Here is a 13999-nt window from a genome sequence, read left to right on the forward strand (position 1 = left end):
CCCAGCACCCCCTGCCCTCAGCCCCACCACGACTGCCCAGTACCCCACACAGACTGCCCACTGCCCAGCACCCCAACACGTCACTCCCACTGCTTAGTACCCTTCCCCACAGCCCTACCACCACAACACGCCCTCAACAGAACCCCACTGCCTAGCACCCCAAAATACAAAAATCTCCCCCACTGCCCAGCACCTCCCACCCCCTCACATCCCAGTATCCCCCCCGCAGACCCACTCCCTGCCCCCAAGACCCTGCTGAGCCAGTGCAGAGCAGGGATCCCCCTCCCAGCACAGTTCAAGGGGGCAGGACAACTGAAGCTCAGGAGCACAGAGCGTCCTCTGTCCCCCAGGACCCCACCCAGCCCTACCCACCTGGCACTGATGGTGCTTGTGGTTGAGGAGGCATTTCCTTGCATGGGTGGGGGGGCGAGGCAGCCTCCAACTTCCCAAGACGGTCGCTTCTGCAGAGTGGCAGGGAGAGGCAGGCCCCGCTCCTGGGGAGCCCGAAGTGGATGGTCACTGGCCCAGCTGGAGCGGCAGTAGCTGAGGGCTCCTCTCTGCCCCTGGCTCTGCCGGCAGCAGCCTGCTGGTGACGGGGGCAGAGAGGACCCCTCAGTGGGCCGAGAGGAGCGAGCGGTGGGGGGAGGAGGGAGAGAGAAACCAGGTGCTCCAGGCGCAGCAAAAGTGGAGCGGGCTGTGCCAGGCTGGGGCACCTTTTGAGTGGGGGCCCAGCACCATGGTGCCATTGTAAACCCAGTACTGATTCATGTGGGATCTGCCACCCCTTCATAACCGCTATGGAGGATGAGGGCACTCTGTTCATTCCCTACCCCGCACTCGGAACCGTGTTACTCAGCAGTACGCACTTCTCTGGACAACTCCCTGCACCTCTAGCAGTTTGAATCTCTCTGCTGGAGGAGCTCCAAAGTAGGCTTTCTGCTCCTCCGAGTACCGTTCCTTCACTTCAATGATGTCCCTATAGCTCCAGTCCCGCCAGTGGAAATTGAATTTCTCCAGCAGCTCTATTCGCTTCTCCTCCGAGGCCACACAATCAACAGGGGCAACCTGCTCCAGGAATGGCACCTGAACATCTGGGAATATGAGGAGACCTCGGATAGCAAACCAGCCTCCGTACCGGGGATGGATACAAACGCCATAGATCTTCTGAAAAGAAGAAAGAGAACTGGTATGAGGCGTGCTGTTCTATATCTAAGGGTTGGCCTGTCTCTAGCAGTGCCTCATCTCTGGGCCTTTGAGAGAACCTCTAATGCACATGGCGAAGTGATGCGGTGCTGTCTGAGAAGAATGAGGAATTCCCTCCTGACCTTAGACTCTGAAACATTATTATATTAGATTCCCCTTATCTGGCTCACACACCTGTATGCACATGCACCCCTCTCCCTCACACCCCCAGATATGATGTGCTGGAAGGGGGATCTCGGGAGGCTCTTGTTAAACTTCCAAAATAAAAACTGAATGCAGTGCAAGTTTTGCCTGAGTAGGGATTGCAGGATTTGGCCCACAGAAATGGAAAAGGCCTGTTTGGTTCTCTAGCCCATTTTGCCTGTCCTCAGCCAGGATTTTTCCCTATGCTACATTTGCCTGTGCTTTTGTCTAGGCTAGTTTTAGATGTCCCAGGCAATTGGTCTTCCATCTCTTCCCTTAGAAGTTAATACATCTCATTGATCAGGACACTTCCCCTCCTATTTAGCCTACATTTTCCTCTCCTCACCTAGTTATGCCCATTGTACCACTCCAAAGAATTCCCGCCTCCTTGGCAGACACACTTCAAATAACTGCCACATTTACACCTCACGAGTTCCCCGAAGAAGGAATCAGCGAACCAACAAAACTTTTACATTCAGTTGCTCCCGAGGGACTCTTGGGCTATGGTTTGTAGCTCACCTTTTCTCCCCAAGGATCACACCTCACATCCTTCCTCTGGTAGTAATATGCTGCTCCAGCCACATGGGCAGCTGTCTGGGCCAGAAACTTGGGCTTCCTGTTTGGCAGGATCTCATAATCATAGATGATGTCCACCCTCTGGTCAGGGAGACTCTGGAGGAAGAAAAGCATCAGCTCAGAAGTACTGAAAAGTGTTGGCTACAGACACATTGGAGATACGGGGAATGGGTTTGAAGCTCCCTCCCTCAGCTGGCTACTGAACTCCCCCTTTCTAATCAATGGGCTTGCAGGATCAGGCCCTGTTCCGAACATGACTTCTGAGTGATCCTTAGTTTCCAGATACTAAGCGCCTTGACCCTGCAGTGAAAGGTGCATTATGAATGTTTCATTCCCTTATAGTTTTTTGGCATGTCCCTCCTCTCTTCCTTTCCCAAGATAGAACTCAGTACATCTAGTGGACACTGGGGAACTGGGAAACTTCTGATTTATTGTAATGAAAAGATATTTATGTCTCAGTTTCCCCTCTGACCTTGAATTGTAACCAGCCAGCACGATGGGATTAATGTCTTCTTTAAAACAGGACAAGCAACGCAGTAATGGGCGGGGAGACATCACATAAGCACGAGTGAACTATCAACCTGTGAACTGAGCTATAGAATCAGAATACTCAAAGACTGTATTAGCTTTATAAATACATACCTATATGGGCTGGTTTTCCCTACAGGAACTAAAATCACTGGAGGGTAATTAATGCAAATCCTTGGACAGGGAAACAAATCGAGAGAGACCCCACCCACCTGGGGAATGGCATATCCTGGTTTAACTGATTAAAGGCGGCTAGCAAACAAAAATATGAGAATTGTATAATGTGACCAGCCTGAGGGGTCACTCTGACTACATCCAAGAACTGACATGTGACAAAGGACAGATCCTGCAGAAAGGTTTGAACTTAGTACTTTGAAACCTACTAAGATCTTATGTGGTAAATACCTGGTAAGCATGTGTGTAAGCCATTTGTTCTATCATATATTTTCTCTGTAATGCTTTTGTTCTGATCAACTACTGTGCTTTATTGAGGCTGGCTAGTCACTGATTAACACAGTCATTGCCCTCAGAGAACAGGTCTACAGGTGCTGGACTCAAGTCAGACTTGCTAAGGTGATCACAGGGAATTGCAGGCAGAACTACAACCTAAATCCCTGGGCTCACCTGAAAGGAAGTCAGCTCCCGCAGGGGAGATGCTAGCCACCAGAAACGGCGGATTAAGGAGACACAAGGATTACATAGTAAGCCTTGCAGTCTGCCAGCACTGTATCACTGAATTAGATGCAAAGATACCAGTGACTAGCCAATGCAGTCTGATTAATGGAGATATTCAGCGAGGAAGTTTTAATTATTTTTTGTAAGTCTCCATCCTGAAATCTTCTGTCACACCGTGATCTCTAAAGTCATCACGTGGGGGTATCACCACTACCAAAAACTCCTATGCAGTTTTGAGGATTTATAGCATGAGTGGGCAAACTTTTTGGCCCGAGGGCCACATCTGGGTATAGAAATTGTACGGTGGGCCATGAATGCTCATTAAATTGGGGTTGGGGTGCGGGCTCTGGAGTGAGGCTGGGGTTGAGGGGATTGGGGTGCAGGAGGGTGCTCTGGGCTGGGACTGAGGGGTTCAGAGGGGGATCAGGGCTGGGGCAGGGGCGCAAAGGGGTGGCTCAGGGATGCAAGTTCTGGGCGGTGTTTACCTCAAGCGGCTCCTGGAAGCAGTGGCATGTCTCCCCCTTGGTGGCTCTGCTGCGTGCTGCCCCGTCCGCAGGTGCCGCCTCTGCAGCTCCCATTGGCCACAGTTTCTGGCCAATGGGAGCTGCGGGGGCAGCATTTGGGACGGGGCAGTGTGTGGAGCCCCCTGGCTGCCCCTACACGTAGGAGCCGGAGGGGAGACATGCCGCTGCTTCCGGGAACCGCGTGGAGCAGCCCCCAACCCTGCTCCCCAGCCTGAGCACCGGAGTGGGAGAAGCCCCAGATTCCACTCCCCAGCAGGAGCTCGAGGGCCAAATTAAAATGGCTGGTGGGCTGGATCTGGCCCGCGGGCCATAGTTTGCCCACCCCTGATTTACAGTGTCTCGATCCAGGTTTGCAGTGGTCATAGAAGTAGAAATAAAGGCTCTGATGACCTCTCTGTCAGCAAGCTCCCTTCTGTATTTAGTGAGATATTTATTTATATACATACTTGCATGATCTGTTCAGCAGGACAATCTCCTCTAAGGGTCTGTTCCAAAGTTCAGTGCAGTTGGTGGCAGTGGTGGATTGGCCACTGAGAAGAAAGGGCCCGTGCCCAGGGTGGCGGAAGCCCAAAGCCCTGGCTACCAAGCAGGTGACTGCCCCCTTGCCTCAAACCCACTGAGCAGCAGGGCCGGGCGGGGGAAGTCCCCGCGCCCCGACCCCACTCCCCAGCAGCAGGGCTGGACCGGTGGGGGAAGACCCCATGCCTGGACTCCGTCCCAAACTACAGGATGGGGGAAGCCCCCCCAGTGGCCCCCACCTGTCCCCAGCAGAAACCACGGGGTAGGGGGAGCCCCCCATAGCAGCCCCCACCCCACCCATCCCCGGCAGAAGCCACAGGGCAGCAGAGCAAGCCCCCACACCCAACCCCGCTCTCAGGCAGAAGCGCCAGGTGGGCGGGGCGGGAGAAGCCCCAGCACCCCGACCCTAGGCCCCCACACAAGCACGGGGGGTGGTAGGGGAAGCTCCAGGACCCGGACCCCCACCTCAGCCCTAGGACTGGAGCCACTGTGACCCCGGGGCCATGGCGCAGGGACAGAGCTTTTCCGGTCTTGGGGCCGCACTGTGGGGGAGGGGGCAGAAAGGAGCAAAAGGGGTTGTGGGCTGCAGGGGGGAGGGTGGAATGGGGGGACCCTGGGTGGAACAGGGGCAGGCCCCGGGGAAGGAGCAGAAATGGGTGGGGCTGTGGGTGGGGCTGCAGGAGGAAGGGGTCGGGACGGGACCCCACTTGCTCTGGCCCAGGGCCCCAGGAAACCTTAATCCGCCTCTGGTCAGTGGAAAGACTTCCAATGGGCTTTGGATCAGGGCCCAAATGCCCTGTTGGATTCTGGTACCACAAGGACAAGGGTATCCAGCCCCACGACTCAGCTCCAGCACTGAGGTGCAGCCTCCACGAAAGCATAGATCGAGGCTTGCGTCAGTTGTCAGCCATATCCTCCTCTCTCTGATGTCTGACTCCTGCCTTGAGCTTTTTGAGGCTTTCACTCATCACTCCTTCAGGTCCATTCCCCTTATGGTGGGGCAGACCCACGTTGACCTTCTGTATGACCTGGCGAACACCATCACCCCAACCCCGGAACCCATCCAACAACAGCTTTGTGTTTTTAATCCATGCCCATAGAGCACCATGTACATACCAAGGGTATAATGATAAAAGAGGTTGCGTGTGAGAGAAAAGGAAATCGACACCCTGTTGGGTACAACCGTGAGCCTGGCAGCATGAATAATACTGTGCACTTACATGGCATCTTTCATCCGACGATCCCAAAGCACTTACAAAAACCTCAGTCACAAACTCTCCGCCCATAAAATAGGCCAATATCATTACTGCCATTTTACAGATTGAGAAACTGAGGCACGGAGAGGATAAGTGACTTCCCCATGGTCACGAACACAGCCAGGAAACAGAAATAAACCAAGGGTTCTGACTCCCAGTCTCCCACTCTAGCCACTAGGTCACACTCTCATTAGCAAGAGGACACTATTTTCAAAGGTTCTTACCTCCTTCACGAGTGACAGATGATAAGAAACGCATTGATCCACTGGGTCATTGATTTTTTTCAGCAGCTGTTTGTCTACAAAGGGTTTAAAGGCTCTGTCAAACATTGAGGGGGTGCTGAGGACAATGAATGCCAGGGTGTCCTCGGAGTATTGGAGGTGAAAGGACGGCTGAAGAACAGCATTGTACCACCCAACCTTCAGCAAATAAAGACAAACATCCATTAGAACAAAGACCCCTAGATTTTGTCCTACCGTGCCTGCGCAGAATTTCATAACATGAAGGAGACTGCGGCTATCTTCATATGTAATACAGACTGTGCAGCCTGCCCAGGCTACAGAGCCCAGAATGCACTGCCTTCCATTCAAATCAAGAGGGAGCATTGCATGTCGGGGTTTACTGTCTATGGTCACCTCCACATATATAAAAAAAGGATGGCCTTATGTGGCACTGAGCCCTTTACTGCACTTTGGCCAGCCCTGCCATAGGAACGGGTACCTTAAAAATCTCACCAGCCAGACCTGCCAATGCAAATCAGATCCTTGATATAAATGCCTGGCAATGATGTCTTCTCTGCTCCCCTCCTCCCCACAATTATTCATCACTCAAGACAAGGGTCCAACAACTTACTACATCTGAATAATAACATGATGATAATGCTTGGCCCTTCAGTAGCACTTTCCTTCTAAAGATCTCAAAGCGCTTTATAAGCTTCAATTAATTCAGCCTCATAAGGCCCCCACTGAGGCTGGTGAGCATCAGTATCACTATTTTATAGATAGGGAAACTGAGGCAGAGATAAATGACAAATTACAGCACTGAGCTGAAGAGTTCACAACCCATTTCTGCCTCAAGCCAGTTTACTAGAAATAATGAGAAATGCTTTTCTGACATCATTCTCGCTAACACAGGGGGAGGCTGGATGGGGGTGTTGTCAGTGACTGTGGAGTATATTTCTCGGCACTTTGCCATTCACACACCGGGACAGAGTTCGTTCTGAGTGGAATCCACGGCCCCTCTCGATTCTCTCTTGAAGCCGTAGTGGTGGACACTATCTGGGATTCTCTGACTGGTGTCCCCACTGGATCCTTTATTTTGACCCAGTGATCTCACTCCTGTTCCTGGTTGGGTGTGGGGGGGCTGTTTTTGTTTTGTGTTTTGTTATTTGTCCCCCATTGTTTGGTTGATCCTTGTTTTCTGCAGCCCATCCCTTTTGTTGAGGGGGTGGCCTTTTTTTTTTTTTTTTTAAACAAGGATCAAATAAGCATGCTCACACACAGCTGCCCTTGTGATGTCATAAGGGCCATGACAGCCGGCTGGAAATAAATCAATACTTCTGCTCAATCACATGACAGGCCACATGCTTTACTTCTCCAAGCATAAACAGTTATTTGTGATGGTAAATGACATGATGCTCCCAAGAGCACAATAATGCCTCAGCGGAACATTAGGTGCATCACACACATTATGATGCTCCCAGATTTCAAGAGTTGCCTTCATGGCTGGATGGGTCATAATGCAGCCCAGCTGACAGTATTAGAAATTAGGGGGCAGATCAAGCCAAGAAGGCAGGGAGACATGAGCAGGAGAACAGAGACTCAGCCCCAGGAGTGCTAAGTACAGCCAGGTAATAACTCTAAAAATGCTAGCATAATACACAAACAACATATTACACAACCGGATTACACATAGCAAGTTTATTCTTTCGTATAGGACCCTGTGACTTTATTAGCTTCTTGCAGTTTTGCCCCTCAGGAGGTCATAAAGGCCATGGCTAGTATTTAAAAAGGAAGTGTAGTGGTTTTAGAAACTGTAAGGTGCTGAGCAGCTTTGAATAAGAGCGAAAGTGACTCTAACGAGAGTAGAAGGTACCCAGCACCACACAGGAGCAGGATCCAGAAAGGAAAGGAAATGTACAGTAAGTTAGCCACCTTGCAAAGTCAGTCCCACTGTTTAATCAGAAATTGGGTCAGTTTAAGATGCTGAACTGAGACATCAAAAAAATCAGCTGAAATATTTGAAGCTAAAAGTTGTTGATTTTGCAGCTGAGATCAAGAAATAAGATGCCACTAGAAATATGAGAACTGGATCTCAAAGGAGCCACAATGCTACCATTCTTTCATTCGGTAGCTAGAGCTTTTTTTGTTCCCTGTTTCTTCCATTCACTCTGCTTCGTCTTTCTGTGGAAGTGGGAAGGTATCAGATCCTGCTCCAAATGCTAGAAGAATCACTTCTAACAAGACCTTGTTTTCTTTGGGCCATCAGACCAGGATTGTATCCTGAGATTAGCTAGGAAAGGCCTCAAGATTTCATTTTCTACATATAAAGCTCTTGGTTGTTCCAGAATTAACGTAGTCTACTACAAACGGTCAAAAAAAAGTTCTTGCTTCCTCTATTATATCAGGTCATAGTTGAGGTTATAATCCTGTATGGTGCTCTCAGGATAATATCAGATCCAAAAGAGAAATTATGCTTTAATTTTTTATCCTGATAATTAACAATTAAAACCAAACAGAATAAGGGCGATTAACATCCCAGTAGTTCTTTTTCTATTGATCCAACATCTATCTGGGCTGGTTGAAATAATCAATATTTGATGTATGTTTGCAATGTTGTTGTAGCCATGCTGGTCCCAGGATATGATCAAGACAAGGTAGGTGAGGTAATATCTTTTACTGAACCAGTTTCTGTTAGTGGAAAGCTTCACAGACCTTTTTTCAGGTCTGGAAAGGGAAGCCAGGGTATCACAACTAAATATAAGGTGGGACAGGCTGTTAAGCATAAGGGGTTAACACATAATGCAAGAAACTACTTAAAATGAAGTAAAAAACGAGTCGTCCTTGTGGCACCTTAGAGACTAACAAATTTATTTGGGCATAAGCTTTCGTGGGATATAACCCACTTCATCAGATGCATGGAGTGAAAAATACAGCAAGCATGTATAAAATATACAGCCCATGAAAAGATGGGAGTTGCCTTAAAATGACGTGGGCAATTAACAGCCTGAAGTTATAGGACAAAGGAGGGCTGGTAGGTTACAGATTGTTGTAATGAGTCATGAAACCAGAGTCTGTGTGAGACCAGGACACACCAACTCAAAGTAGCACCGGCACCTGAGACAGATGCAAAACCTGCAGACATATCTCTACTGCTCAGAAATACCCCCCATAACACACCTTTCATGATCTATGCGTCCTACATATGCCTCTCTTACAACATGTTGTGTACCTCATCAGTGCATCAAATGCCCCCAACAACTACTATGTGGGTGAAACAAGACAATCAATAACCTCTCGATCCTTGCCTGTGTGTGCACGTGGGGGGGAGAGGCAGGCTGAGGGCAGCCGGCTTCAGCAGTGTTACTGAGCATTTAATTTTGTAATGGGTAATGGAGATTGCTCTTAAAGATCTAGATGGTTCCACATTTAGGTTTTATATTTTAGAAACCAATTACAAACATGGAGGGGTGGTTAGGGCAGGCAGTTGGCCGGCCCCACACAGCAGGGGTCCACGCCACCAGGCCCCTACAGCCCAGGTAACACATTGGCCCATAATGTGTAATAAGTTGAGAACCACTGATCTGGAATAACTATTGATTTCAATGGACTCAGGACTGACACCAGTAAAACGGAGATCAGTTTTGTTTTGGCCTTTGTTTAAATCAGTGGCTCTCAACCCTTCCAGACGACTGTACCACTTTCAGGAGTCTGATCTGTCTTGCATACCCCCAAGTTTCACCTCACTTAAAAACTACTTGCTTACGAAATCAGACAAACATACAAAAATGTCACAACCACTATTACAGAAAAATTGCTTACTTTCTGATTTTTACCATATAATTATAAAAGCAATTGGAATATAAATATTGTACTTACATTTCAGCGTATAGTATATAGACCAGTATAAACAAGTCATTGTCTGTATGAAATTTTAGTTTGTACTGACTTTGCTAATGTTTTTTATGTTGCCTGTTGTAAAACTAGGCAAGTATCTAGATGAGTTGATGTACCCCTGGAAAACCTCTGTGTACCCCTAGGGGTATGTGTCACCCCAGTTGAGAACCACTGTTTTAAATAATTAGCTGGTCTGCACGTTATTACACAGTGTTGAAAAGAGGTTGCACATGTTATTAGTCACGATCCAGTTTAACTACTAGTATAGAAATAACATGGTATGATGAATGCAGGGCTTTGGAGCTGTGCTCCGGCTCCGCTCCAGCACCAGGCAAAAACCTGCAGCTCCACTGCTCCGGAGCTGCTCCGTGCTCCAGCTCCGTGCTCCACTCCAAAGCCCTGGAGGAATGTATTCTTAATGTCCCTTAATATCCTTTTTGAAGGATTATCTTTTTAAAATACTATGTGGGGTTTTTCACCAGGGAAGAGCAATGGGGACCATCCCACACACAGACATCTTGTATGTTTGGGGTTTTACAATAATAAAATAAATAATAAAACAATAATAATAATTAATAATAAATTAAAACTGCATTATTAGCCCTGCAGTATGCTTCTCTGTAGGTATCTGTAGATTCCAATGTGCGGATCATTACTCCTGGGCAGGTGCCAAGCAAAAGGCTGTGGGGATAGGGACGGGTATGGATTTATTTTCGGTCAAAGGAAAGTCTCCAAGTTCCCTAGAAATACGGTGATATACCAGGTGCAATTTCCTGCATTCTGTCAGGCCCAGGACCTGCAAACATATGATGCGACAGGAGCAGTCCCTCTGACCCTAGTGATAGGGATAGAAAGAGCTATTTCTTCTGTTCAGTGCTAAAACCCTGGTGAGGCGGCGCCATCTACTGTCTCTTCATAGCTATGGGCCCGCATCAGTACTCCCACAGACAGGCTCCAATGCCCACTGAAGTCAGCAGGATTCCTTCCACTGGCTTTACTGAAAGCGGGACTGGGTCCATGGTTAGTCATCCTACTGAAGCCAGTGCAAGCTAAGGACGTGAAGGACCCTCTCAAGAGGCACTCAGCACATTTCAGGAGGTGCCCTTAAATCAGGGGTGGGCAAACTTTTTGGCCCAAGGACCACATTTGGGTATGGAAATTGTATGGCGGGCCATGAATGATCATGAAATTGGGGGCTGAAGAACAGGAGGGAGTGAGGGCTCCAGCTGGGGGTGTGGGATCTGGGGTGGGGCCAGAAATGAGTAGTTCGGGATGCAGGAGTAGGCTCTGGGCTGGGGCAGAGGGGGAAGGGGCCTCTAGCTGGAGGTGATGGCTCTGGGGTGGGGTTGGGGGTTCAGGAGGGTGCTCCGGGCTGGGTTTAGAGGGTTGGAGGGGGATCAGGGTTGGAGCAGGGGGTTGGGATCCAGGAGGGGGGTCAGGGGTGCAGTCTCCGGGCAGCACTTACCTCAAGCAGCTCCCAGAAGCAGCGGCATGTTCCCCCTTTGGCTCCTACGCAGAGGCACAGCCAGACGCCTCTGTGCGCTGCCCTGTCTGCAGGCGCCGCCCCTGCAGCTCCCATTGGTTGCGGTTCCCGGCCAATGGGAGCTGCGGGGGCTGTGCTTGGGGTAGGAGCAGCGTGCAGAGCCCCTTAACTGCCCCTACCATAGGAGCCGGAGGGGGGGCATGCCACTGCTTCCGGGAGTCACTAGCTGTCACCTTCAGCCCCCAACTAAAACCTCTCCAGCGCATCATCAAGGATCTACAACCTATCCTGAAGGACGATCCCTCGCTCTCAGAGACCCTGGGAGACAGATCAGTCCTCGCTTACAGACAGCCCCCCAACCTGAAGCAAGTACTCACCAGCAACCACACACCACACAACAAAAACACTAACCCAGAAACCTATCCTTGCAACAAAGCCCGTTGCCAATTCTGTCCACATATCTATTCAAAGGACATCATCATAGGACCTAATCACATCAGCCACGCCATCAGGGGCTCGTTCACCTGCACATCTACCAATGTGATACATGCCATCATGTGCCAGCAATGCCCCTCTGCCATGGACATTGGCCAAACTGGACAGTCTCTATGCAAATGGACACAAATCAGACGTCAAGAATTAATAACATTCAAAAACCAGTCAGAGAACACTTCAACCACTCAATTACAGACATAAAAGTGGCAATTCTTTAACAAAAAAACTTCAAAAACAGACTCCAATGAGAAAGTGCAGAACTGGAATTAATTTGCAAACTGGACACCATCAAATTAGGCCTGAATAAAGACTGGGAGTGGATGGATTATTGCACAAACTAAAAACTATTTCCCCATGCTAATTTTACCCCCTACTGTTACTCACACCTTCTTGTCAACTGTTTGAAATGGGCCATCCTGATTACCACTACAAAAGTGATTTTCCCTCCTGCTGATAACAACACACTTTAATTGATTTGTCTTGTTAGAGTTGTTAAGGCAACCCGCATCTTTTCATGTTCTCTGTATATACATCTATCTTTCTACTGTATTTTCCACTCTATGCATCTGATGAAGTGGGTTTTGGCCCAAATAAAATTTGTTAGTGTCTAAGGTGCCACAAGTACTCCTTGTTCTTTTTCCTAACAGATTGGTTTGTCAGCAGTCAACAATAGTCTTATTTGTCAGTCACCTAACTTCATCTCTCCTAAAATGTTAGTTTACAAAAAAGCTTCATTTAAGAAATTCACAGTTTCAATGGGGAGATTCCTGATGAAGGCTTTCAGAATGTACGTACCTTGGCACATTATGACTTTGTCGCTCTGTGAAGATCAACATTCACTGACCTTGGTGGCAAATCTTAGTTTTACCTTTGCCTGGGTTAATATTTAATTCTCAGGTCAATAAAAACTTTACTTCTTCAGTAGTCAGTTTCCTGACTATTGTCAATATTTAACTTTCAAGACAATACAGTTTGATGTTAATCTCAGCAGAAGTCAATTATCTGTTTAGTATCATTTTGTGCAGCTTATCTGTGAAGTCATGTAATCCCTTCTCACACTTTCCTCCACCTGCTCTTGCGGTTCTCCAACCAACTTCTCTGAATTTTTCAGCTGCTAGTTTCCCTGTTTCTTTCCTTGTACTTTCAACAAGATTACGCCTTTCACAACATACATGGAGAATTTTTTCCTCCCACACATTTTAAAAATTATACTTTCTCAGAAGCCCACCACTATCAACTGCCACAAATAAAATGCTGCCCCATGATGCTCTCTGAAGAACAAAAGGGCAGTTTTGGAAATAATCTGAAAGGATGGAGATGCAATACACTTTGGAGCTCTCACCAGGGGACAGGTTGCTACTACACTATGGTAGGACTAATATCATTGGGAGTCAAAGGACCTACACAGCTTTCAAGAGACACCCAGCTTCTCGTAGGATCAGGCCCTTTATAGAAAGGAACTCATGCCAGTTTTGAAGGCGACTGGGCACTTCACCTTCCCAGGTGGTCTAAACAGCGTGACAGGGGAAATGAGATGAAAATAATCAATGGGAATAAGTGAAGGGATAAAAGGCAGCAAGATATGGGGCAAACTCAGTTGATGTCTGGATGTCCTGGCCAACAGAATGTAATTCAGGAAGAGTTACAGACTTAGGAGTACACGAAGATGTCTGGGTGAGAACCTACCACATCTTGCTCATCACTTCAATGCCAGCTTTTCCAGCACCTGGCCCTAGTGAAGAAGTAATTAGACCATGTACTTTCCATACAAGGTCACCAACGTACAACTCGGGGAGCATCTGTACTATACTTCAGGATACAGCCTGACGGGGGAGAGAGCGTGTGCGGGATCCCTGTGATCCACTTGTCCAAAAATCCACCGGACAGACACTATTTTCCCCATTGGCAACTGCCAATGACACCACCACGTCTGGAATACATCCGGGACCCTTCACCCCAAAGCGCCTGCAGCACCCCATCCTCCCACAACATGTCCACCCGCCGCCCCACGAACAGAGCCGTGAGGCCGCCCATCCCCTACTGGCTGGCGTGGGGATGGAAGGTCACAGTGCAGCTGCATGATGTCACAGTGCCCATGTGATGTCACAGTGACAGCTGCATGATGTCACAGGCCACGTGGGCACCACCCCGGGAGCCTGGCGGCCATAGCAGCCCCCCGCCCCAGCCACGCGGCTTATACCTTGAGGGGAGAAACCTCGAAGCCGAAGTCGCACAGGCAACCGCGGACCCGCCTCTCCAGCGCAGCCACGTTGGGCTCCATGCTGCCCATCGCGCGGGGGATCACGGGAGATGTAGTCTCCCGTCCGCCATGGCTGCGCGCGCGGAGTATCATGGGAAAGAGAGTCCTTCCCCCAGCCCGCGGCTCGCCTCCTCCTGCTCCCACGTTATGGCTGCGCGCGGTGCGGGCAGACAGGCCTCATA

At 49.0% G+C, this 13999-nt stretch overlaps 1 protein-coding gene across 2 annotated transcripts; it reads right to left on the bottom strand.

Annotated features, from left to right (window-relative positions):
- Positions 1-243: 243 nt before the first annotated feature.
- On the bottom strand, positions 244-13855 carry MMACHC (metabolism of cobalamin associated C). Of its 2 annotated transcripts, XM_054036460.1 has the most exons (4): positions 13758-13855; positions 5689-5883; positions 1906-2058; positions 244-1164 (listed from the first exon to the last, which is right to left on the bottom strand). In XM_054036460.1, exons 1-4 carry the CDS (start codon positions 13845-13847, stop codon positions 853-855), a joined length of 750 nt encoding a protein of 249 aa, XP_053892435.1. In that variant the 5' UTR covers positions 13848-13855; the 3' UTR covers positions 244-852. The 2 variants fall into 2 exon arrangements, with proteins under 2 accessions (XP_053892435.1, XP_053892434.1); XM_054036459.1 differs by lacking the exon at positions 13758-13855 and having other exon boundaries at positions 5689-6891.
- Between the last annotated feature and the right edge of the window lie 144 nt (positions 13856-13999).

The sequence above is a fragment of the Malaclemys terrapin genome, chromosome 8 (assembly GCF_027887155.1).
Source record: "Malaclemys terrapin pileata isolate rMalTer1 chromosome 8, rMalTer1.hap1, whole genome shotgun sequence".
In the NCBI taxonomy this organism is placed as follows: Eukaryota; Metazoa; Chordata; order Testudines; family Emydidae; genus Malaclemys; species Malaclemys terrapin.

Coding starts and splice junctions, on each gene's coding strand:
- MMACHC (XM_054036459.1), bottom strand. CDS start 6,069: ATGCTCCCTCTTGATTTGAATGGAAGGCAGTGCATTCTGGGCTCTGTA. Junction 2,059..5,688: donor ATCTGTCACTCGTGAAGGAG/GTAAGAACCTTT, acceptor TTCTTCCTCCAG/AGTCTCCCTGACCAGAGGGT. Junction 1,165..1,905: donor GTGATCCTTGGGGAGAAAAG/GTGAGCTACAAA, acceptor TCTTCTTTTCAG/AAGATCTATGGCGTTTGTAT.